Source organism: Passer domesticus, chromosome 5 (genome assembly GCF_036417665.1).
Source record: "Passer domesticus isolate bPasDom1 chromosome 5, bPasDom1.hap1, whole genome shotgun sequence".
In the NCBI taxonomy this organism is placed as follows: domain Eukaryota; kingdom Metazoa; phylum Chordata; class Aves; order Passeriformes; family Passeridae; genus Passer; species Passer domesticus.
Window position 1 is genome coordinate 55,755,553 of NC_087478.1, and position 25,346 is coordinate 55,780,898.

The 25,346-nt window shown below is 40.5% G+C and overlaps 1 protein-coding gene and 1 long non-coding RNA gene across 4 annotated transcripts in view; one reads left to right on the forward strand and one right to left on the reverse strand.

Moving 5' to 3' along the window:
* The first annotated feature begins 388 nt into the window (after positions 1-388).
* Positions 389-25,346, forward strand: part of GYS2 (glycogen synthase 2) — a 44,693-nt gene continuing 19,735 nt past the window's right edge. Inside the window, exons 1-6 of one of the 3 annotated variants that reach the window (XM_064420670.1) lie at positions 390-623; positions 764-989; positions 9,472-9,653; positions 12,127-12,318; positions 12,773-12,958; positions 22,100-22,244. In XM_064420670.1, the coding sequence (XP_064276740.1) occupies positions 869-989; positions 9,472-9,653; positions 12,127-12,318; positions 12,773-12,958; positions 22,100-22,244 (826 nt within the window). In that variant the 5' untranslated portion in view covers positions 390-623; positions 764-868. Of the gene's footprint in view, positions 990-9,471; positions 9,654-12,126; positions 12,319-12,772; positions 12,959-22,099; positions 22,245-25,346 lie in introns of all 3 variants that reach the window. The other 2 variants (XM_064420671.1, XM_064420669.1) reach the window with 2 other exon arrangements.
* The window catches only part of LOC135300808 (uncharacterized), a 40,112-nt gene continuing 17,185 nt past the window's right edge, over positions 2,420-25,346 (reverse strand). Inside the window, exons 3-4 of the long non-coding RNA XR_010362585.1 lie at positions 18,107-18,253; positions 2,420-6,030 (exon numbers count right to left, since the gene is read on the reverse strand). This is a non-coding gene — a long non-coding RNA (uncharacterized LOC135300808). The remainder of the gene's footprint in view (positions 6,031-18,106; positions 18,254-25,346) is intronic.

The following is a 25,346-nucleotide window of genomic DNA, read 5'->3' on the forward strand; positions in this document are numbered from 1 at the left end:
CAACCAAACAAAAAAATTAAAAAAAAAAAAAAACAACCCTAGAAAAAAAAGGTGGAAAATCAGGGACAGGACTGCAAGGAAGGGAAGAGAGCATGCCAACACAGGGGTAGAGCCTGTGTAGCTCTGTAAAAGCTGGCAGGGCTGCAGAGCTGCTAAAGCAGCCCACAGATGATGCAGAGTCCTGGGAGCAGAGCTGGAGATAATTGTGGAGGTAGGAGATGATGTAAACTCGGGCTTATAGACTGCTGAACTGAAAAAGAAAAGGTAACAGCATTTAATCTGGCAAGAAACTTGAGAAACATTGTGTTAAATGAGTCTACTCTTACTCCTGCAGACGGCCAGCAGGTAGGAAAACTCTACGGGTGTAAGGGGAGGGTGTGTCTCGAGGGGAGGACTCAGGGGCTGGACTCAAATCAGGTGGTGAACTCAAAGTGTCCTCCCTGTTGGAGTTGGCTCAGGGTGGTAGGGTGGTGCTGACTTTACAATCCTCCAATGTCAACTGTTCCTGAGGTGCTGGTGGATACTGAATGCTGTGGTTCAGAAGCTCAAAATAATTTTTTACCTCCTTCTGAGAGAAGAAAAAGAAAGAGCTGTGGCCCCAAAACAGTTGAGGCCTTTCTCAGGTCAGTGTTAAATTCTTACCTCTCCCAGCAGCTGCTTCTCAAGCCCTGAGGATTTCACTGAGCCAATTTAATGCTGGTGGTCAGACAGTTTAAACCCATTAGCTCCCAGCTATCTGAATAATTTTCTCCTGGGATCCCAGCACACAGGCAGACTGCTCTAACCAGAACTGCAGAGCACTGCCACAGGACCTGGACCTTTACTGACTGCTGTGGCCTGTGTGGGGAACACTCAGGGGCTGAAGAAAATGCCACTGGCGAGATCCCTGTCCATGACATCTCTGAATGGGCTTCTTCAGTGTGAGGATGAAGACCTGCCCATGGAGGATTTGTTGCTCTTTGAAATTTCTTGGGAAGTTACCAACAAAGGTTTGTACCTCTCCTGGGGGGTTAGTATTGCTGGCTTCTCAGGAGTGAAGGGAGGGGTGAAGGGCTGGAGAAGATAGGCATTCACAAGGAGATTGGAGAGGGCTGCAGAACTGCTGGATTGGCAGAAGTACAGGTGTGTAACTGCGTGCTAAGCGTGGGCTGCATCTGCCTAGGCTTGTGTGGTATGGGCAGGGCCAGGATGTCTGTGTCTTTTTGTGTTCCACCACCGGGGGGGGGGGGGGGGGGGTTTGAACATCTAAGTGATAAGTCTGTGTGTGCAGATATATAAATTGCTTTGTACATTACATTTGTACAAGTACATTTGTACTTAGATTTTGCCTTCCATGCAAATTCACTTAGGGATGTCATGCATAGAAATGAGCTGTACAACAGAGATCAGATGCACAGCAGTTTAGCAGTCCCCCCTCAGCCTTCTAGAGCAGTGTGGAGAAAAGGCCAGGCCTGGAAGGGGAATAAATAAATAGAGCTGTGTTACAGCCACTGAACAAAACCCAGGAGTCAATGATCAGTGGCCTTTGTGTGACAGCTGAAACTCTTCTGGACTGCTCTTTGCAAACACAGGTGGTGCCAGACAGGGGCCTCATTTGTTCATTGGTTGCTGCTGGTCAAGCAAAGGTCATGCTGCTTATTAGGCAAAAATCCTCCTGCCTTCGTTTCTAATTCATTCATCAAATCATCCCATTTCATGTAGGTGTAGTTCTGCAAGCTTCCATTTTCACTGCAAAAGTGAGTTAGTATGAGTAAATTACTGACCTCATGTGTGCTATTGTCCTGGCAGATAAATTGAGTTTAATCAGGAAGGGGGATCTGTAAACTGTTGAGAATTTAACTTTAAAGAGGAAATGTGCGTGAGAGGAACAGGCAGTACTGGGGTTTATCTCCAAGGGGAAACTGGAATTACTATTCTGTGATAAATTATGTTGTTTTATATTGCTCTTTTTATGGTAGTGAGCCCTATCAATACCTAGAGATGAGACAGAGTATATTTGGCAGTTTGAATCCCTGTGTGGTTTTTTTTCAGTAGCTTCAGCCAAGCTTTTAGAGTTAAATCACTAAGGCCACAACTTGGAGCATGCAGCATTCCCTTTTGCAGTGTGCGTGATAAGTAAGGCTCTGGCAAGCAGATGGCAGCAGAAATCTAGGAAATTCAGTCATCCTCTGAGATCCACAGCATACATATTTTCTGAGTCATCTGGACCCAGTGGATGTAGATATCACACAGGATATTTAAGAGAAGACAACCCAATTAGTTTTTTCCAGAGCATGTACAAAATGTAGTGAATGATTTAATCATCCATAGAGCTCTGGCTGACTTCACTGGAGCCAAATCAACTGACACAGCTAAATTTTACTATTCACACATTTTATGAGAGAATTAATATTAACAAAGTCAGTTTTATTCACTGTGTTTAAAAGTAATGTGCCTTTGCTTACACCACTTTCCAAGCCCATATATTCAGACAGGGATGAAGGAACATGGAATGGAAAACAATTTCTCCATTAGAATCTGACCTTGTGCAAAGTTTCCATTAACCAAGCTTGACTAGAAACATCTGTGCAAAATCTCTATTATAATCCTTTTTCATCCTATTTTTCTGGCAAATTCTTGATACTGAGGGTTTGGGGTTTTTTTTCTATATCTTCCAGGCAATTGAATGTCTAAGTCATGTGGTGAGAACTGTTCCCTGGTGACCTAACTTTTGTAAACATTTCTGGGAAAATGTTAGGGCACTGTGAGAGAGAGTAGACAGCAAAACACAGGGAGTCATCACAGAAGATATATAGGCTTAGGAAAGAATAGCTTGTAATGTATATTTCCTAGCTCCTTTAGCAGGAGGAATTGTTTACTTGATGAAATAAACTGACCACCCAGAGATTTAGTTCTAGTGCATATTTTAGTGTTTGCGCTGCTGCATATGTTCGTAACATAGAGGGCAAGATAAAAATTTTCTGGATTTTTGCCTGACAAGCTAATTTTGAGCATTTAACATGAAAGTTTCTTTCTTCCTTTCTGGCAATGCAAAGGAATGTCAGAGGAGCTCAGCCTGCTGGTTTGCATTTCTGAAGTGGTGTAAAGCTGCTGCTGCCCACAGGAGAGAGTCCCAGCCTTTGTGTTAATTTTGGTGCATTACCAGGTGATTGGATAAATTTCCTCCTTGGCCAGTGCTGCTTCTTAATAATCCCTCAATTTCTCTTGTGGCACTGACAATCAGGCTGAATTGTCCTCTTTTCTGTGAAGAAGGTGGTAACAGAGCTCACAGGTGGATATCCATCCCCACAGACTGTAACCAATGACCTTCACAGGTGCTGAGCTGAACCTCTTCAGAGCCAGGGATGGTGAGGGGATCCTGCAAATTGGAGAATACTTGATTCTGTAGAAGTGAAGCAAGCATTCCATGGCATTTCCCTGACGGTGCTGGTTGTTACTGAGGCATGAGGTGCAGCTGTAGGGAAGATGGTTGTACGAACTCAGGGCTCAGAGATCTATAGGTATCTGTTATTTTCAGAGTCTCATCTCTTCTTTGTCAGCAGCTGGAACAGGGAAGTTGTCTCCTTTTGTTTTAAGAATGGATAATTTAAAATGTGCTCTAATAAGGCAGAGTTTCTACTTCTCCATGTTTCCTTTTTGCATTTTCTTTCCTGGCTGCAGCCTGTGCTAATTTACAACCTCTGACACAGAAAACATTGGCCTCTCAGTTACAGCTTGTACTCTACTCTGTCTGAGCAAGCAAAGAGAAGGTAGCTGAAGGAGAAATAAAAAAAGGGAAATAAAAAAGACTCATCTGCTGATGTCACTCTCCCTCACCCTTCCCCCAAGTCATGAGAGGGAACTTGCCACCTAAACCAAAAAACAATATTGAAATCATCTGGCCTTGAAAGTCCTCTGCCAAAGAAATAAGAAATGCCTAGGTTTTTTTGTGAGATTTCCCTCACTTTAGTTGGCTTTTCAGTGATGGGCAAAACCCCATGTGAAGTGGATCTACAGTGTTTTTGTGGCAGAAGGGGAAAAATGCAGGCAGTGAAGGGTCCCAGTCCGCTGCAGTGCCACAAATCTGGTGGTAATCGTGGGGGAGATCATCTTTCTTTCTCTCTTGGCCATCATGCTCTAGTAAAGCAAGGTCTGGTCATACAGCTGTGGAAAAATGAGTGGTTTCTTTCCTCCGTAGTATGAAGACCATTAAAAGCTTTAAGTATAGGAGCACAAAAGAAGTGGCTACCAAGCTGTGAAGACTTTGGGCCTGGATTGAGTTTGTCTGTAGTGGGATTTCTGACACATTGGTTAAAAGGGGTGAGAATGTTCAAGGTGTGCTCTTTTCTCTAGAAAGATGTCTTGAAAGTAATTCCAGTGATATTGAGATTAGTATCCCTTGCTGTACCACTCACAGCTTTCAGATAGAAAGTAGAAGAATGCTTAAAAATGCTGGGCAAACAGCCAGCTTGTGTCATCGTTCAGCTATGAACAGCTTAGCTCAAGAGTCACTGGTAGAGGAATCTCAAATATTTTTATTCCATCCCCATTGGAACAAAGACTGTGCTAAAAACAGAACTTATTTCAGCTCTCCTTGGAGCAGAGATCTTGGTTTGGTTTCTCTGGTGAAAAACTGGACTTTTGGAAATTAAATCCTGAATCCAGTGAAGTCAGTAGGACCAGCATTTTACTTCCTCTGTGTCTTCCCATGATGAAAGTTCCTTGGGAGAAGGTGATTACTGTAATTTGTGACACAGATGAAGTAACACCCTTTGGGGAGTGGGGATGTGCTGGCATAAACTTGGCATAAGCACAGCCTCAGAGCTCTGTGCATTTATAGAGTGGGGTGGAATATCAATGTCAAATAAGTTCCAAATGAAATCTTGTGCGCTGGGGATGATACACACAGAAATAGCTTCTCAGTTGTGGACATCTGTCATAAGTTTAATGGTTCAGTATTATTTCAAAACGTGTTTGGAATGTCAGAATTTCAGAGAATGTGGAGATCTGTCTTCTGAGGAGTCCTGGCCACAAACATAGCCCAAAAACCACAGGAAAAATATCTGCTGGCTGAAGATGCTGGTTGTTTTTCACCTGACACATTTTACAACCCACTTTTATTAAGGGTACCTCAACACACAATCAATCAATCAAATTCCAGTCAAATGTCAGAAACAAGTTCAATCCAAATTTTTATCACACCTGTTCAGATCAAAGACACATTCTGAGGAGAATGGTGAAACAATTGATGTGAGAGCGATTGTAGCAGTTTGAATCCTGAGCCCGGGCTCACATTGTTCCCATGGATCCTGTGGCTCTCATGGTTGTCAGAGAAGCTTTAATGCCTCCAGAGTGGCCTGGTCAGGACATAGCAAAGAAGCTGCAGAGCACTGGAATGATCCTGATGCTCTCTCTGTGTAGCAAAGGTGTATGGGAAAGGATCAGTGACAATCTCCACTTACCTCTGTCTCACTTGCATAGTTCACTTCCTATTTCTCTCCCTCATTTTTGGTTTCTGCTTCTCCTTCCTTCTGTCCTTCTGCAGTGTGGAGTGGGTAGAAGGACAAGCTCTAACTGCTGCTTGGATTTTAACTATACAAAAGAAATAATGCAGCAGGACTTGGAAAAAAGAAAACACTGGAGTGATGCAGAGAACTCTTTTAGACAAATTCTAGTAGTGTTAACATACATAAAAAGGTTTAGACTTTTAAAATAAAATAATTCTGTGAAATTTTATGAAATAGTATGAAATAGTATTTTGGTTTCATCTATTTTTTTAAGAGGTCAGTAAGAAGACCTCTTTAGGTGTGTATCCTCTTGACATACAGAGCGACGATGCTGTCAGCGTCGGAGCACATTACAGTCTGGTTACTGGAGGATATTGTAGCTTTGTGGTTCTCTGGGTAAGTTAATTAAAATGCTTTCTTGGTTGTGTTAAGGTTGAAGCTCTCTCCAAGTCCTTCCTCGTGTGTCACGGTCTTCTCTTAAATTAACAAAATCCTTCTTTCTCAAATATCTGAGCTCCCCTTTTTGTGCCAGTTTATTTTTTCCCTTAAAAAAAAAAGGAGATAGATGGGGGAAAGATTTTTTGTTGATTTCCTTTTAAAGTTGATTTCATTTATTGGTGGAAAGGTTAAAAGTGTGTTTTAAAAGAAATAATAGAAATATATTTATTTCAAGGAAGTTTTAAAATTACTAAAACTTAATATATTTGAATAAAGCATTTTGTTGAACATCAGAAAACTAAACTATTCCTGTGTCAACATTTTACTGCTAATTCTCCTTGTCTGTGATATTCCAAACCAATTCTCTTATTCTGATCTCTACTGATTCTCTATTGGTTTCTCATTTTGTCTTTTCTTGTTTGTTTTAACCCTGTTTCAAAGTACAAAATTTGAGAGGCAGCATAGAGAAACTTGCAACATTTTGGTACATCCCTGTTTTTTGGAAAGGTTTTCTATTTATAGTACGACCTAAAATCGTATTAGACAAGAAAAAGAAGGCTTACCAAATTGTTGAAGCAATCTGAGAATTCTGTGAGCTGAACATGTAAATCCCTACTCTGCTATTCTGTAGGATATGTAATATTTTGCTTACTGGCACAGATATTTCCAGGGAATTCAAAGCAACTGAGCATGTAGAAACTATCTCTTAAAAGTGTATATTGTGTTCCTTGAGTTTGCTATGGAGAAGTGTAATTTCAAAAATAAATACATTATTCTAGACATTGCTCTGTTCTTCTCAAGATGTCTTTTTTAAGTTATACCCAACACTTCCTACATACATAGTTTCCCTTGTAGCTTCCCTCTGCTGTCAGTTAAACCTTATGCACAGATATGCTTTGTGAGTCATATTTCCACAGTAACAGGGAAGACAAAAGCAAGTCTGGGGGCCAGGTAGCACTGCTTGTATCACAGTTACTTTCTGAGGAGTTTTAACAACCTGTAAAATGTACTCCTTGGATTCTATCATAAGTACTTTTTATTGAATTTCAGGCAAATCAGTGCCCTGAAATGTTTTTTACCTTGCAGTGCAACAGATTACGACAACAGAGCACAGCACACACCCCATAAGAGGCCTTCCATACATCTTTGGCCCTTTAGGGCACACAGGGATCTTAAGGATAACTTTGTGGAAAGAAACACCCAGATGCTGGTTGTGTGAAACAAAGATCCAGGCTCTGCCCTGCCTTGAGTTGCTGCTGCCCCATTTCTCTTCAAATCTGTGGCTGTGGAAACTCAGCTATGTTGCCAATCCCGGTGTTGAGCCCTTTCCAGTATGGAAAAGGCTGATCCACGGTTCTAGGATGGGGGAAGGAGCTTTGCTTTACTCCAGGCATATACAGCTTTGTCATCGTATTTAGTGTCTTTCATCTTGCAAGTCATGTTTTCTCTTTTTCCTGGATCACCAGGCTGCTCTGCCTAAATCTTTCCTCATGCTAAGCTCTGTATCCCTGCCAATTCAAACCAGCCAATTTAATGACTAAGATTTCTACAAGCCTCATATTTATCTATTTTGGATTGAAGCCTCTTATGCTCCTATGATGAATTTACCAACCCATAAAAACAGATGTATCATCATAACTATTGCTTTATAGGTTGCATGTTCTGACTTGTCTCATGCAATTAAAATTTTATGTTTATCTGAGTCCAAGCTATTCAAATAGACTCTTTCATCTTGTGAGCAGAGGAACTTGGAGGGAAGATACAGTGTTATTTATCTAAGATTGCTCAAAATCCCTGTCCAAAGCAGCCATGGAAGAATATGATGACTATAAATTAGTTTCTTAAGATTTTTGGTCCTGCTGAAGGGGAGAACAATAGTCATATGCATAGGTTTCCTTCTGCAATTCCATGGCTACATGATGTGAAACTCTTGAACTGACAGCTTGATTTAGGAACGGACATCTGTAAGATTCTTGTCTTCTTAGGTCTTAAATTATTAAGGGTAATAATTTATTGTACTATTTCTACTTAGCAAGCTGGTAGATTTGAACTGCTTTTTTTTTCTCTTTGTAAATACCTAGATTCCTGAGACGTGAAAATATTGAGACCAGGGATCCTTTCAGCATTCAAAACAAATGGGATATTTGTAGAGAAAAGGCATTAAGTGAATAATTTCTTTCCTAGGAGCATAATTAAAACTGTAGCTCTGTCATTTGGCTCCTCAGGGCTGCAAGACACCAGACTTTGCAGAAGGCTTTCTGTGTTTGTTAGGGGATACAGTTTAATTAATCTGTGAACTAATCTCCCAAAGTGCTGAGCAACTTCAGCCGCCGTATTGTACATAGCAGTGGCAGATTTTTAAGGCAAATTAGGTAACTGCTCAAGATTTTTAATTCTGTTGGAAGTGGTGCACTGGCACCTCTGGATATCTGAATAGCTTTAAAAGTGTAAGCCTAGAGTGCCAGCTCTCAGTGCCTGGCAGCTTTCAGTGCTGACTCCATAGGTAATTTTGATGTCACTGCTGGAAGCTGTAGCACCATCTCCTTCCCTGAGTGCTGCCAAATATTTCCAAAGCTTCAACATTCAGTGGAGGGAAAAAATATTATGTAGGAGCACCAATCCCTTTTGTAGTGTTTATTTTGCTCTTTGTACCTGTTGTGCTCCCTCTCTTCCACCTTGCTGCAGCTACGCTCATTGTCTCTGGTGTGCAGCAGCTGCTTGGCTTCAGGTTTTCCCTTACCATCCTGCCCCCTTGCTGCATTCAAGCATGCCCTGTTGTTCTTCTGACTTGGTGGTGATGCAATGTCCACTGTCTGGCACGCTGAGGACTGTGGCAAAGGGAGGTTTGCCCTGCCAGTGCATGAATTCCAGGGCTGACTATGGCAAACTCTGAGCAGGAGCAGCCTTTGCAAGACTAGATGGATCTGTATTGACTTGGTGAGGGATGCTGCTCAATTCTCTTACACATTTGAATGCTATATTTGCTTTTAAAGCAGACAGTCTTTTGGTGAAAGATGCTACAGCCATTTATGTAGTCAGTGCAGGCTACATTCCCTCCAACTTTAACAACTCTTCAAGACAGATAATAGAACAAGACTCCTTATGCTTTGAGGATATTGGGTTAAGTCCCTTTTTATAGCTAGCAATCAATGAAATCCTTCAGTTCCTCAACTTCTCTTAGTGATTTGTGTCAAACAAGCTCAGTTCTTGCCATGTGATGAAAAATAGGTTTGAAAATTATAACTGAAGCAGTAAAAACAAAAGCAGAAGGCTGAGCTTGGGATGCAGCAGAATCACAATCAGACATGGGGGAGTGGAAGTATGAGGCCCAGGATTTTAATCCCCCAATTGAACAGTGAAGCTCTGATACCATATGAGAGACTGAACTCCTATTTATTTGATTGAGGCTGGATTTAACTTAAAGTCTACATATGTGAGGGGATTTAACTAGCAGTGCATCTGATCCACAGATGGGTTGGAGCTTAGTGCAGAGATCTGTAGCCTGTGCCCCTTTCTGATTTTTGTTCTTTGTGATCTTCTTTTGCAGTGGGAGGCATTTATACTGTGATCCAGACAAAATCCAAAACTACTGCAGATGAATGGGGTGAAAACTATTTCCTGATTGGCCCCTATTTTGAGCAGAATGTGAAGACTCAGGTGGAATTCTCTGAACCTCCAAACCCTGCAGTTAAGAAGGCAATGGACACCATGAAAAGCCAAGGGTGTCAGGTAAATCAGATGTGCTGCTGCTTCCCAGGGCAACAAATCTGACTCTGAGGAGATTAAAGTTTGGGTTAATGCTCTTGTTGTTCCACTTGACACAGCAGTCCTGGTCAATGTCACAATGGGAAAGGCTCGGAATCCACTGTTAGAACGGCAGAGTCAATTCATTAAAGGTTATTTTTGAGGAGGAACCAGTTCATCCAATTATGGGTTTTAACAGTCATTTATCTGCAAGGCTGCTTAACTGGATTAATTACTTATTTATCTGGTCTCTAATTACGGTGAGATTTTAGTACATATAATATGACCTTACTTTGTGCCCTTACATTTCACATTCTTGCATAGGAATGAGAAGAGTGTTCTATTAGCTCTCAGTTTTTCTAATGTAGCCTAAAAATAGTGAGATGAAAACCAGAAAAGGACTCAAGAAAAGCACTGAGGTGACAAAGGATCCACTTCCTCAATTCAGTGCAACCAGCTGTCAGTTCCCTGAGAAGAGAGGTTAAACCACAATGCAAGAAGTGGATTCATCTCTCTTTCCAACACGATTTTTAGCCAGTGTTTTCTGTGTGATCTCATAGCCTTTCTGAGGCTCAGTTTCTCCAACAATAAAGTAGGAATAAACTTCTTCCTATAAAGATTATCTGCTGTGTTGATGGGCAGTTATTGAGCTGCACGCAGCTTTGGTTTCCTGAAAATGGGTGGAAGGTAACTCATGCTAAATATGACCTCCTTTCTGGAAGTCCTTATCAGAGGTGTAGAACTCGAACACACTCTGACTCAGTGTGGAGTCCCTCAGAGATGCCAGTTTGCAGGAGGACAAATTGTCTGCTCATACTGTGTGCTGAACAGAGGTGGAGAGCATCAGAGGCAGCAGCAGGGAGGGATTCTTGCTGTTTCTGAGGGGATCGACACACTTCAGTGCAGAAGTTCTTGGGTTGCCACTAGCTGTGGCACTGGCAATGTATTGTCTCCCTTTGTAAGGGCAGTTGTGCTGTTCTTAGGACTTGATGCCCGGTTGTGCAGATGCCTTTTGTTGGATGACTATGTGCCATAGCATGGGAGGATGTCTGTTGGGGACACTGACATGATGCTTGAATTGTACAAGCTCAAACTGAAACGTCCAATCTGCCATTTCTTATCTTTATCATATTTTCATAGGTGATTGATCAAGTTTTCAATGTTGCTGCTGTAACACTCCTGTGTAACAGACTGTTACAGAAAGACTTCTGGGGCAGATTGATTGCAATGCTTTATGTTGTTCCAGCAATGCATCCAATTTGATCAGCCACCTCTGCCAGCCCAACATGTGCATGGTGCTGCTGGAGTATTCATATACAGCAGCAAATCTGTCCCAAGGATGTCAAATATAGCTTTGATCTCCAATAATGACGTTCTCGTTTCCAGGAGCTGCACTTATCCTCTTAACATTTATGTCTGGATTTTGCTTATGCATCACAATGGATGGTTTTAAACCAGGGGACCTAGAAATGCTTCCAAACTTCTCAGGTCAGGTGTGTTCCTTGCCACAACCTGACCACGTATTTAGATGAAGTCTGGGTTCCATGCTTTTTTAACCTCATTTTCCTTAATAGCAAATCTGGACAGTCTGAAATAAATACATGAGGAGTGAGAAGGAGCAAACCAGTCTTTGTTATGCCTTGTACTTTTTGTGAAAACAGGCCAAAAGCTTTTATCTTACTTGTTTTCAAGACCTGACCTCTCTTCAGCTCATTGCAGTGTCAGAGCTGGGTTCAACTCCTGAGATCCCAGTAGTTTTGATGGCAGATTTAATGTGAAATTATTTGACTCTGCAGACTGTAGTGTGGGCCCAGCTGGGTTGGGCAAGCTGGTGAGGGCAGTGAAGTTGTAAATACTCTTAGAAATGTTTAACTATACTAATGCAGCAGGAAAGCTGCATTTTTAGCCTGATGTGATTTTAGATATTGAGATTGATCCTTCCACTCTTTCAAATGGAAGTGGAATCCTTCCCCTCTGTGCTGCTTGGAAAGTGTCATGGTAGATACGGGCATCAAGCATCAGTCCTACAAAACCTCTCCCCAGTAATCTAGCATAAACAGCAAAAGACTGTAGACAATGAATGAAAGAAAATAATAATTTTAAAATAAGAACAGAACTGGCATAGATACTTCAATAAGAAGACCTCATTATTCAAGCAAGTGCGGTCTTCCTAACCTTTTTTTTTTCTTTGATGGAAAAGAAGTTACTATTGCAATGAAAATCTAAAATGAAAGACTTAAAAATAAAATGTTCCTCAATATTATAGTTTCCTTTGCTTCAGTATTACTCCATGTATTTTGCAAAGAAAACTGCAAGTCCTGGCTTGTAGGACTGTGAATATACATTCTTTGTGTGAAACACTTCAGATTTGATGGATGAAGATTGTTGTGCTAACTGGCCTTTGCATTCACTTTAACATTTTCTTTCTATCCTTCTTTTCCCTTCCTCTTTCCCATAGGTCTTTTTTGGAAGATGGCTGATAGAGGGCAGCCCTTATGTCTTACTGTTTGATATAGGATCAGCAGCTTGGAACCTGGACAAGTGGAAAGGTGAATTTTGGGAAGTCAGCAACATAGGGATCCCTTTTCATGACCGAGAAGCCAACGATGCTGTGATTTTTGGATCATTAACAGCCTGGTTTTTGAAAGAGGTACAGTTTTTAATTCTAGAAATTTGCAGACCAAAACCACCTTGGGATGTGGTCCCTATTCTCCAGTTTGAAAACCAAAATTTTTAGGAAGTTGATCTTAATGTAAATCAAATTTTTATTTAAAACGTAAGTGTTTAGTGGTCATTCAACTGTATTTTTCAAGAAGAAAGGCAGTGGGGCTGCCCAGCGTGGAGTCTGAGTGACTGTGCTTGCCAGAGTCCTCTGACAGTCTAGAAAGGGGTCTGTTCTGAGGTGCTAGAGAGGCATACGTTTTTCTTGGGCTGAGGACTAGGGCTGATGAAAATCAAGGCACATATCCTCTTAAAATTGTACTGTTTTGTCACAAGAAAGAAAGCAAGCATACAAAAGGCTTCACCAAAAAAAAAAAAAGTTCTCTGGGGCTGGGATGATGGACAGGATAATGTATGTTTTATGTATTTCTTTCTATTTTCAGCTTTCCTGTCAGTTTGATGACAAGCCCAATATAATTGCCCACTTCCATGAGTGGCAAGCAGGAGTGGGTTTAATCCTGTCGCGATCACAAAAACTTCCCGTTGCCACAATTTTTACTACCCATGCGACTCTGCTTGGGAGATACTTGTGTGCAGCCAGTATTGACTTTTACAACAATCTGGACCAGGTAAGAGACATTTTTCGCATTCTTCTCTGGTTTTTTTTTTTGTTTTTTTTTTAGCTAATCATCTCCTGGCTCCCTTTCTGTTTATGGTGTTACACAATTTATTGTATTTTCTGTCTTGTGTGATTGTTTATGACTGACCCATAACTGGTTGTTTGTTCCAGAGCATGAGAAATGGTATTTGTAAGAACATGAAGTCTAGGCATGAGTGCCCTTGTCTCATCTGACAGGTCTGAAAGCTCAGTGGAAACTAGTAAAACCTATTTGGCTCTAGCCAGCATCTGACCCTTCAGGTGCAGCCTCACAACACTCTTTCTTAATGTAACACAGTAGAAAAAATAACCAATAGCCCTCCTCTTGTGAAAAACACCCCAGAATTGCAGTGGGTCATGGTTGTTTTGAGGTTTTTTCCCCACAGCCTGCTTCTTAATTTTTACAAACCTGAGTGAGTCCTAATTCAAGCATTTCAGCTTAGGCCTAATTTGTAACTGGCAAATGTAGGAAGTACTTTCTGAGTACAAAAGACTCACATGTGTTTCTTGGAATGTGTGTATACTGTCTATTGGTTTTGATATTCACTGTTCTCTGTCCACTCAAAGCACAACACAAACCAATATTTCAAGGACTCAAATGTTTTTAGCACTGCCCTCATTGGGGTACTTTGCCTGATCTGGGATTTCTCATATGGTCACAGACAAACCTGAATTCAAGAGGTTTTTCCATTCCAGCACTTAGTAAAGGTAGAGGTACATAAAAGAACCATATTGTTCATGCACTTCCTTGGCTAAAATCAGTGAAGAAAATTGCATAGTTGGTAATTTTCAGTTGGATGTTTGAAGCTTGACATGTTGGGGAGCTGTGTCTCCTAAAGACAAGGCCTAAGCAGTTGTGTGCTGCTGGCCTGACTCGGAAACAGAGAATCATGGAATGGTTTGGGGTTTTTTTTGGAAACATCATCTCATCCTGACCCCTGGCATGGGCAGGGACACCTTCCACTATCTCAGGTTGCTCCAAGCCCCATCCAACCTGGACCAGGGGCTGGACACTGGACAGGGATGGGGCAGCCACAGCTTCTCTGGGCAACCTGTGCCAGGGCCTCACCACCCTCACAGGGAAGAATTTCTTCCTCATATCCAATCTAAACCTGCACTCTGTCATTCTGAAGCCATTCTCCCTTCTCACTCCAAGCCCTTGTAAATCATCTCTCCTACACTCCTAAGTTAGTTATGGTTGTTAGGTGCATTAATAAGGCAGCCTGAACATCACAGTCCTGCTGTGTAGAAGTGTGGACACTCCTGCTTGCTCATAATCTCTTTGTGTGTATAATATAGAATGGTTTGTTTTGATTCTGGTTAATTGAGTGAGCTGCAAGCAGTCTGGAAAGCAGTCTTTTTTTTCTCAAAGCAACTGGGGTTTTTTCTCTTCATGAATACTTTTGGGGACCTCACCCTTCTCTGTGTACTCAAAGGTAATCTAACAATCTCACATGTGACTAAAGCTGCAGACTTTAATATATTTATAAACTAGCCACAGTATTAAGATAATTTTTTCTGTCCACACATGACATGAACACCTTTATGTGTGAAAGCACTGGCCATCTTGCAAAGCCTCACAAATCCCATTGGTAACCATCAACTCTGTCACAAATACAGAAATGTCTAGTCAGATTTTATTCTAAGAATATGTGGAATGAAACGTATCAATTTCAAATATAATTCAAAATGTCTGTAAATAATATTTAAGGGAAGGAAATTTCTAGGCCATAATGCTTTATAACCTCTGTGGTTTGACATTTAAAGGTACTAATAGAGGAAATTATGTCAAGCTATTATACGATTGTTTAATATTTCTATAGGATGCTAAAACTCTTCCTGGAGAAAGAAAAGTTAACTATCTTAGTGAGGGCTTCTTTGGTTGTGAAAAGATCACCTTGGCCCAAAAGTCAGTTAAGACATAAGAGCTTGATCTCAAATACCCTAATAAAATAACAGCTAGATCTTCAGACATATTTGTGTTGTTGCCTTCTAGCAGCAAATTATTTAGGTCAAGCAAGCAATTTTCTTTGTGAAGGAGATTCTTTAGGACTTCCTAATGTTTAATCTTTGGAGGAAGCAATATTTTTTTAGAGCATTTCATCCCATCCCACCCCAAAAATAACTGGATTTCCTGTTTCAGTGCTATTGCATAAATGCTTTCCTTTGAAGTATGATTAAGTTCTCACGTTTGACCAGTGTTTCACAGCTAGAGCACAGTTCCCACCAGGCAGCAGCTGAGATGGGGGAACATATGGTTGTGTTTGAGGGTGCCAGGACAAGGGAAGAGATGAGAATCTTGACTGCATGTTTCAGAAGGCTATAATTCCTCTCCTCTCCTCTCCTCTCCTCTCCTCTCCTCTCCTCTCCTCTCCTCTCCTCTCCTCTCCTCTCCTCTCCTCTCCTCTCCTCTCCTCTCCTCTCCTCTCCTCTCCTCTCCTCTCCTCTCCTCTCCTCTCCTCTCCTCTCCTCTCCTCTCCTCTCCTCTCCTCTCCTCTCCTCTCCTCTCCTCTCCTCTCCTCTCCTCTCCTCTCCTCTCCTCTCCTCTCCTCTCCTCTCCTCTCCTCTCCTCTCCTCTCCTCTCCTCTCCTCTCCTCTCCTCTCCTCTCCTCTCCTCTCCTCTCCTCTCCTCTCCTCTCCTCTCCTCTCCTCTCCTCTCCTCTCCTCTCCTCTCCTCTCCCTCATTTTCATATCATACCATATTATACTATACCATACCATATTAATGATATACTAAAACTATACTGAAAAGAATAGAGAGGATCCATCAGAAGGCTGGAAAGGACAGGAATGGAATAACAATCTTTTGACTGCTCACAGCCTCGACACAGGTGGCTGTGACTGGTCATCAATTGAAAACTATCCACATGGACCAATGGAAGATGCACCTGTTGCATTCCACAACAGCAGATAGTTATTGTTTACATTTCTTTCCTGAGGCTCCTCTGCTTCTCAGGAGAAAATCCTGGCAAAAAGATTTTTCATAAAATATCATGGCAACAGGGAAGGATGCAGCTGCCAGGATGTGTTGTGCCAGATGTCACAGAAAAATGGCTGCAGCACAGAACGAAAGTGCATGGCCTTATTGTGCCTGATGCAATCAGGCATGTACAGCTCATACAGAGAAAAGAGGAAACCTCATGTCTTTGTTCCTCAACACAGTCCACAAAATGCTGAGTTAGGATGCCTGGTAGACAGTTCTGCACTGCCCACACAGTGCAGGACTCTCCCACTGCACTGTCAAGCCATCCCCATAGATAAGCAGGGCTAGAAGATGCAAGATCAGTAGAATACTGAGCTGTAGGCTACCAAAACTCCCTGTTCCACGAGCTGAGGGCACGTGTCAGCCTGTAATCTGTAAGACGATATTTTCTGGGGGGGTTGCAAACCCCGTCAGCCTAGTAGAGGAGAGCTGTGGATAACTGGAAGATGGGAGGGTGCATTATGGATGTAAGACTGTAAAGTTGTGTGAGTCCTGACCACTTCCTGAGCCATCTGTTCTTTGCCTCAGTCAGAGATGGGATCCTGGTTCTTAGGCAGCAATACAGATTAAGAACTGGACATGGCAGTCAGGGCTTTGCTTTAATTTACCAGGTGGTGATTGGTCAAAGGTTGGACTCAGTGATCTTGGAGGTCTTTTCCAGCTTTAATGATTCTGTGGTTAAGGTTTGAGCTTATACAATTCTTATATTCTTACAGTTTTAACTCAGTTCATCTTGGCTGGCTGGAATTTATCTGCCTCTTGCTCCAGTGAGAACCTGGGTGTTAAACTCTTAGCAGGTGCTCAGGAGCACAGTAGCCACTAGAAGTAACACTGTCATGTTACTATTTAGTGCATATTTTAGTACCTAGATTCACATTTAATTCACTCTCATCCTGGAGAAAGGAAGGGAGGGAAATGTAAAGAACAAACTGGGGTGGCATGTACAATAACTGGCAGTGTCTTTATTTTTATTTACTTTTAATTATTTGAAGAACCCTGGGTAGATGACTGGGCCAGGGACTGCTCACTAAATCTGTGGGTTACTTGAACTCTTCCAAACTCAACACTTCCTAATTTCAATATTAAGCAGGGTTTTTTATGAGTTTAATTCCCAAAAGAAGTTTAAGAACTTTTGCATGTCTGAATAGTCCAACCAACAGGGCATTTTCCCATGTCTCTATGTCCAGTGTAACTTTTACATTTGTGTGTGAGGGTATGTTTGTTGCCAAGGTGAACTGAACCACAATTGCTAAAAGGTAGGAATTTCTGCGAAAAAATCTCCGTGGCTGTGGAGCCTTTTTCTCTTCAGGAGGAATTGGCTTCTCAGCTGAAGATTGAGAATGGTATTTTTCCCCATTGTTTAAGGGGACTGATTAAGTTTTTTTATTTGTTTTGCGTGGGGATTTTTTTGTATCCTTTCATGCCTCTAGAGTTTTAAATAGACCAGCACCTTTCATAAATTGACTGAGACACTGATGATCCAAACAAGTTCCTAGGTGAATATACAGATCATTTTGGGAAATGATTTAACCTGGAATTTCATCTGAGAGGTCATCATCTGAAATTATTTTTGGGACCACTGGCTTGGCATCATGGAGAAGTTTGTGTGGTTCAGCCTCTGATGCTTCTTACTAAAAAAACCCACTTTGAGTTTAATGGGAAAAGGAGAAGGAAAAAAGGTTAGTTATAGTTTTCATTGTCTTTTTCCTTTTTCCAGCAGGTTGCCCTGCTGATGTGTAACACTTCTGTTTAGAACTTGGAGTATTTTCATTCAGCTCATGCATGTGCACTTGAATCCCCTTTGCAAAGTGGTGGAAAATCCTGTCCCAAGAAGTCTAAAAGGAAAAGTACTAAAAATCCCAATGGAAATGAATAGTCAAGAGCTTTTTTGTTGACAATATCTCACTCCACTTAGTGCTGTACTGTCCAGTTTGTCACTGATCCCACTGCTCCACAAAGCTAATCCACTTTGTCACCAGGGCAGCTGATGGAAATCTGATTTAAGCCAGGAAGTGTAAATTTCATTATCTTTTGGCCTGGCAGAGCTTTATGAGAATGAAAGTTCTCTTTACACAAGGCAACCGTCAGTTGGAGGTAAATTTGATGTAAACTGGATTTTAAGGGAGTGGTTCTTACCTAATTCAGACAGCAGCAGCTAGTGAGATTATACTGGAAGCAAAAATGTTTCCATTCTGCCTTTTGGTCAGTAAGGAATTTGAACTTCAAACCGTCTCTGACTGTTCCTTGGTCCTGCAGAATCACTTTGAACTTGACCGTACCACTCTTTTAAAAAAGACAAAGAAAGATTATTTCATTTTCTGTTTAAAATCATCAAGCATCAAACCTGTACCTTTTATTTGAATTACAAAATATTTACAGTGATATTATCCATTCTTGAGGTAAGGTTTAAATGGTGAGAGTAGTCTGTGTTATTTCTGCCAAGTTGTCGTAATATTTTATTTAAGAAAATTATATATATTAATTGCAGTTTGAATTTGTATTGGTTTAACTTCTGTTGGTTTTCACCATCATTTTTTTTTTGTCATTAGGAGAGCATAGTCTGATATCAGTACCTAGAGATTCTTTGTGGACTGTGACAAATAATTTGTCTTTCAGACAAGAATTTAGATGGCTAACATAGTCCTGCCCTCCTTTTCCACTCTCTAATGATTCTTGTGTTTTGGAAATACTTTGCAATTCATCTTTATAATTTTGAAGTAGGAATGGCTGATTTGGATTTACTACTTCAGTGACTGTTTCCAGAAGAAACATAACTGCTTAATATTCTCTTATTTTTCACTCAGAGTTCAGAATGTCATGCTGGGAGGGTCAGTGATTACCTGCTGTGTCCCCTAACATGTTGAATTTTAAGAGATCAGTGAGATGTTATGCTCATTACATGGATCCACAGAAATGAACCAAAATTTTCCCTCAGAATTGCACTGCAGCAAATGCAAATTTTACTCCAAAGCATTGCACCTGTGAAACATCTTCCTCTTTTGCTTTGAAATTAGAGTGGCCTTATAAAGTAATAATTTCCCCTTCTAATCTTTGCTTTCTTGTACATTCTAATAATCTGCTTGGTTTCTACTGGTCAGGGAAGGAGAGGACCCTCCAATAAATTTACAGGGAAGTGGATATTGAAGTTGTTGGTCTTTAAATATCACTGAAATGGTTGGACTAAAGGACCTTAAGAGCCTATTCTACCCTAAAGGGTTCTGTAAACAGTTCATCTGACTTAGATTTTTTTTTTTCTGTTGATGCAGCTGTGATCTGTGGCTTAGCTAGTGTTCCCATTTGCTGATAACAGCAAACAAACAAAAGCAGATGTGACGCACTTGACGGAAATCTCGCTTTGCTCTGGCTGAACACAAAGGGTATGGAACAGAGTTCACAGGTGCCTGAGCTGGGCTGGACAAGAGAGCAGGGCTCAGTGTTGAGTTGGGGGTGAGGAGCTGCCCTGGTGCCCGGCTTCAGCATATTGTCCCATGCCCCACAGTGCCTCTAACTCTAGAGATTGTCAGAGCAGGCTCAGCTGTCTTTGCACAGGACTAGGTGGGTTAAATTTGTCACCTGCACTGTCTCATCAACTAATTTTCATTTAACCTGCCCTTCAACTTGGCTAAGGCTCTTTTCTGAAGTCGCTTGTCTAGCCTGCTCAGAAGTACACAGTTCTTACTCCACACTGAGGTCAAAAGTCAAGGTCTTGCTTTACTGATTGGTGCTGGAAGCTGCTGAAGAGTGAGAGCAAATTAAATGTGAGAACCCCGTGACCTCTGTTTGTACTTCCTAATAGATGTGAAATTGTGTACCTTTGCAAAAACATGCCAAAAGCCCACAAGCATCTGCAAAATAAAATTTTTTCCAATTATAAAAGATGGAAAAATGAATAGCAATGAAGAAAGAACCACTGATATGTGTTAAATATGTAAAGTCTTTTCATACAACCAAAGAAATGAGTTAACTAGAAATAAGTCACAGTGCTTAACAATCTTTTTATGGACCTTGTCCCAGCAGCGTTATAGGGAGTGTATATCAACAGTTGGTGAGCATGTCCCAAATCTAATTTCTAATCACATTTTGTAATTAAAACCCATTATTGCTGAGAAAGGGAAAAGAGAACAAAAGACCTTTGAAGTTTGACCAGCTATTTATTTGCTAGCGATTTCAAAAGTATTTTTAATAGAAAGCCAGATGTGTTTGAAAAGACTTGTATGGTCCTGACTGTGTAGTTGTGCCTATCCCATTCATGTGTTTGTCTAGCATGCTAAAGAACTGTCCTGTTTTGTATCTTTTTTTTGCACTGAATGTTTAAGCAATCAAATATGCAGTTAAGACCTGCTTGTGAATCGGTTTAGTGTAAGCCAAGGATGAGGCTAAGACCTGTGGCACTATAAGGAGCCAAATGAATTCCCCTTTATTTTTCTCTTGTTTGTGCTCAATGTTCTAGAGAAAATATCATCCTTTGTATTTCATGCTCTAAAATTGTCATGGGGAATGTGGAAAAGATGATATATGAGGATAAAACTGAAAAATGGTATCATAATATGTGGTAAATTGTATTTGGCAAATGTAGAAAAGCACTTGACATAGAGGATCATCAATACCAGAATAAAGCATCTAGTTTCTTTGGAAGTTTTCAGCTGAGATTTTTCAGGAGTCCTTTTTTTTTGGTTGCACTAGGGTGGTTATATTGGCACTTTCAACTAACACAGCAGAAGTCACTTTCCCACTAGTAGTGTAGCACTGCTGCAGAATTAAAGCAGATAAAAGCAATTAACTTTGTCAGCAAAGCAGTTATAAGATATCTATATCTACGTCTGTGTCTACACCTATCTAAGTAAAAATAAGAAGTTTTTTTTTTTTCACTGTAGTTCCCTGTAATGGTTCACATTGCATCAACTTTCTCACAGTATGTTCTGTACCAGCATTAAGCTTTGCAGTATAGGTTACAATCTAAATAGCTTTAGTTCTGTCCAAGTTCTGAAGTGCTAAAAGCAGCTGGCCATGGCAGAAGTCACACAGTCCTAACTATAGAAAGTGCAGTCTGCCCTGCCTGTGATAGGGTTAAATCTATTATGGTCAATGAAGTTATAAAGTCAAATGCAATCAAAATCACACTGTGCAGCCAGCATTAGGCAGCGATCACAACAGAGCTCACTGAGAGTTGTTGTCACCCTCCATGAAACCCACACAGGCCAAAGGGTGCCCATGCTGTTGACCTTAGGGGCTCAAGACTTCTGTTTCTAGAAGTGAAACATCATGGAAGACTAAGAGGATTGTGATTTAATTGAAAGCATTGACACCTTTTTTAGACTATGTTGTAGCGATTTTGCAGTGGACGCTGTTAGTGAACATTTGAACCTTTAAGCGTGGACTCAAGGGAATTGTGCATTTTCTTTGCATCAGGATAATATAAGCTCAGTTAACAAAAAGGTAGCTGAAAGATTTAAAGGTGATTTAGAAATACTTGGGTGTTTGGAATGTCTTATCTAGCAGTTTAACTTGCATCTGCCTCTAAATATTAAGGGAGTTCAAACTGAAATGTAAGAAGCCACAAGTAACAGTGGCAGAGCTGGAGGAAGAATATCTGAGTGTCAGAAAATATCTTATTTCGGTTTTCTTTTTTCCCTTGGGATTTGTGACTGAATCTTTATATCCTGCCTCTCCACTTCTGTCTTGCTTACCTGTGATTCCCACCATTCTGCCAAGTCCCCAGGATCTGTCCTCATCCCCATTCCGTTTTTCTTCTCTTCCCTTCAGCTACCAGCAACCTCCCTGCTCTCCCATTTTCCAACAAGCCCGTGGAAGCTGCAACATGATACACTGCCAGCCAGCAGGCCAAATTCCACAGATCCTTACCTTTCATGGGATCATTAATCTAGATTTCCTTCCATGGCAGAGCTGCCATTCTTTGAGGAACAAGCAGGATCTGAAAGCTCTCTTGCTCCTTCAAACTCCTTGAAGTTGATAAAATAGTTCAAACACCAGAATGACAAACAGTAGCATAATCACAGGGTTCTCATTCCCTAGGGAAAAGGAGCCTAGCAGGAGAAACCTTCCCTGAGGGAGACAGTTTGTTGGTCATGTCACACAGGTGTCTTTTTTGTTGGTTTTGTTATTTAACAGTTTGACATTGACAAGGAGGCTGGAGAGAGACAGATTTACCATCGGTACTGTATGGAGCGGGCATCTGTGCATTGTGCCCATGTGTTCACCACAGTCTCCCAGATCACGGCCACAGAAGCAGAACATATGCTTAAAAAAAGCCCTGGTAAGACCTGAATTTTTTTTTTAACCGTTATTTCCTTAGAATGCCCTCATTTCCTTAGACTGAATGAACATTATAGAGGCAGGTATGCAAGCATGAAGAGAGAGAGCACATGCACAGGCGTGTCTGGCTATGTTACTTGGTTAATTGGGATTAACCAATTTTCCATGGATGTTAGGATATTTTTTGCCAGGACTCCTCAACTTCAGAAATTTTGTCTGTGGCAGGGTTTCCATGCTTTCAGAACTGAACCATGGTAAGCTTAATATAGGTAAAATATCTTCTATTAGGACAATGAGTAGAGTTTGAAAAATGATTCTGTGCCCAATAATTTGTCTGGTTTTCCCCTTGATATTAGTCTCATGAAATATGAAGCTTAGAAACCTTGAACTGTTCCATGCATTGATTTTGAGTAAGGTCATGATCCCAGTTTGATGTGTCATCACATTTCTCTTTAAATCATCTCAGTGCTTGATAGGGATAAACCCCAATACTCCATCTGCAGGTAAGCAGCATGAGGGAAAAACTGCACAACAGTTTTGGAGACTATTTAGCAGGTGTGTTGGTATCTTGGTTATTTTAAATAAAACAGTGCTCAAATTATTGTTTTTGTTTGGGCTTGGGTTTTTGTTTTGTTTTTGATTTTTGGTTGGGGTTTTTTGCTTGTTTGTTTGTTTGTTTATTTGGGGGACTTTTTGCTTACTCTTTGTAGAGTTATTGGTTGATTTGCAGTGCTGATTATAGTTTGGGATTGTTATCCTGGTTAACTTCAATACTTGAAGCCACATTGTGGTTCCTGAACCCAAACAAAAGAGCTGTTCATGGGATTCTTTGCCTCATTCCTGACTAGCTGTCAATAGGATGGTGGTCTTAGATTATCTTTTTAATTTTATTTTAAGCACAAAAGCCATGTCTTAAAAGTCACTGAAGTTCAGTAATTTAAACTAGGGTATCTCTGAAAGGTCTTCATTTTTACAAAGTGCAGAGCACTCTGAAAATCAGACTTTTGAAGCTTTTTTTATATAGGCATGGGGCTTCTTCCTACCACAGCTACCACTGAAAATCATAGTCTGTGTTTTGGGATTTTAGGAGACTGAAATTAGTCTGAATCCAGTTTAATCCAGGGAAGAAAATCTCTAGACTGCTCACAGATAAAACATCAGTTGAAGCTGAAGAGAATTCCATGCACAGAGATTCACAGGCCTGAGCTTTTTGTGATTATTCTTGCAACTTTGAAGAAACCAAGTAAATATACTTAATGTTTGGGTTAAAAAACTAATGACACATGTCATGCTTCATATTGACACAGCTAGAAAGAATTTCAGTAGAAATTGTCACCCCAAATCCTAAGAGATTACTCTAAGTGGAAAGTATGTTCTGATGGAAATAAGTACTTTAATAGTTTCTCTGAATCCAAGACCACAAATAAACTGTGCAGGAACCGGTTCTCACACTATTTATTCTCTTTGAAGTTGTGAAATCTGCATAGACATTGATTTTTTGGAAAGCCCAGCAATCCTTCAGTAGGTCATAGAGCTTGAATTCTGCAAAGGAACATGAAAACTGAAAGCGTGTGTGCATTTCTCCGTCCACTTTAAAAATAAACCTTTAAAAGGAGGATGCTGAATTGGCACAATTAAATTTTATTTGCATTTATTGAGACAAAATTTTTTTCAAATAAATTGTTAGCTAAAAATAACTCAGAAGTGTGCTAATTTGAGCTGTCTCTGCTACTCCTCTTTAAAATCAAACTTGGATTATAATTTAAATTATAAATCTCTTGGAGAAGTCCTTTTAAAATTTAATAAACCTGATTGCATAGAGAACTTTTGCAGCAGGACAAAGGCCAATTTGCCAGTCTAAACCTGGCAGAATGACTGTTTGCATTATACTGATCCCACTTGCTGCAGTTGTTATATGATCAACAATTTATCAAACCATATTTGTCAGAAGCTTGAATATCTTTGATGTATCCAGCAGGGTTTTGTCAGTGATCATAAGTTATATTCTTGTGATTTGAAAACTGGTATTATGGGATTTCTAATGTTTTCACTCAGATATGGAACATATTTCTCATTAGCAGTAGAGAACACTGAATCAAAATTCCAAGAGATTCAGGTATCAATTGAGTTCTAGATCTAGGCTTCCTATCTGTATGTATTTGATCAAAATCAGAGATGGAAACTGAAAAAAGTGAAAGTCAACTCTAAATGTTAGTGATCTATCAAGAGAAAATTTAATTATGTTTTAATATTACTTAAATTAATGCCAGGTTCTTTCCTATAAATACAGAAGTCAAAACATTCTGATTTGACCTACTTGGGGCAATTTTCCAAGCAAAAATACTGTTATTTCCTTAAACAATAACAACAGCAACAAAAGCAAACAAAACAAACAAACAAAAAAAACCAGCATAGGGGCCAAGCTTTCTTTCATCACTCACACATGTTCAAAATATTCCTGTGTGTTGAGCAGAAATAGTGAACTAAGTTCTTTGGGCCACCATGTCTGTCATGCATCTCAAAGCCTTAAACAAGAGATGGATTGAGCCCCAGTCGTCATGAAAGGATAAATGAAGCTACAGTTAAACCAAAGGACGTGAGAGTAGATTATATACAGGCTGCTGATGGTGGGTAGGACTCTCCAGAACTCCCTGATAAATGAATGTGAGTGTGGAAGGAAGCTGGCCAGAAATACCTGGGGAAGGGATTGTTCCTGTATTGGGAAGACTGAATGGTTGGAGTCTCAAAGCTGTGTCCTGAATGAAACAGTTCTCCCACATAGAGCAAGAAATGGAGCAAGTGTTAATAAAGACAATGGAGGATGTTTCTGCTCTGTTACCTCCCCACAGATGTCTTTGTTCAGAGAATTCTTCAGGGCTGGGCAGAAGGAGGTAAAAGCACAAGTTTTCTCCCCAAGTTCACCAAGACTGTTTAGTCATTGAAAACCAAATCTTAAGCACCTAACAAGATTTCCTGGTCTTTAGTTTCAAAAGTGTTATTCCAGAAACAGATCCATCAAGACTTTTGCTATTTCATGGGTACTACTGAAGGTTATTTTTTATCTGTTGTAGTTTAACCTAGAGTGTTTCAGGACATTTTACAG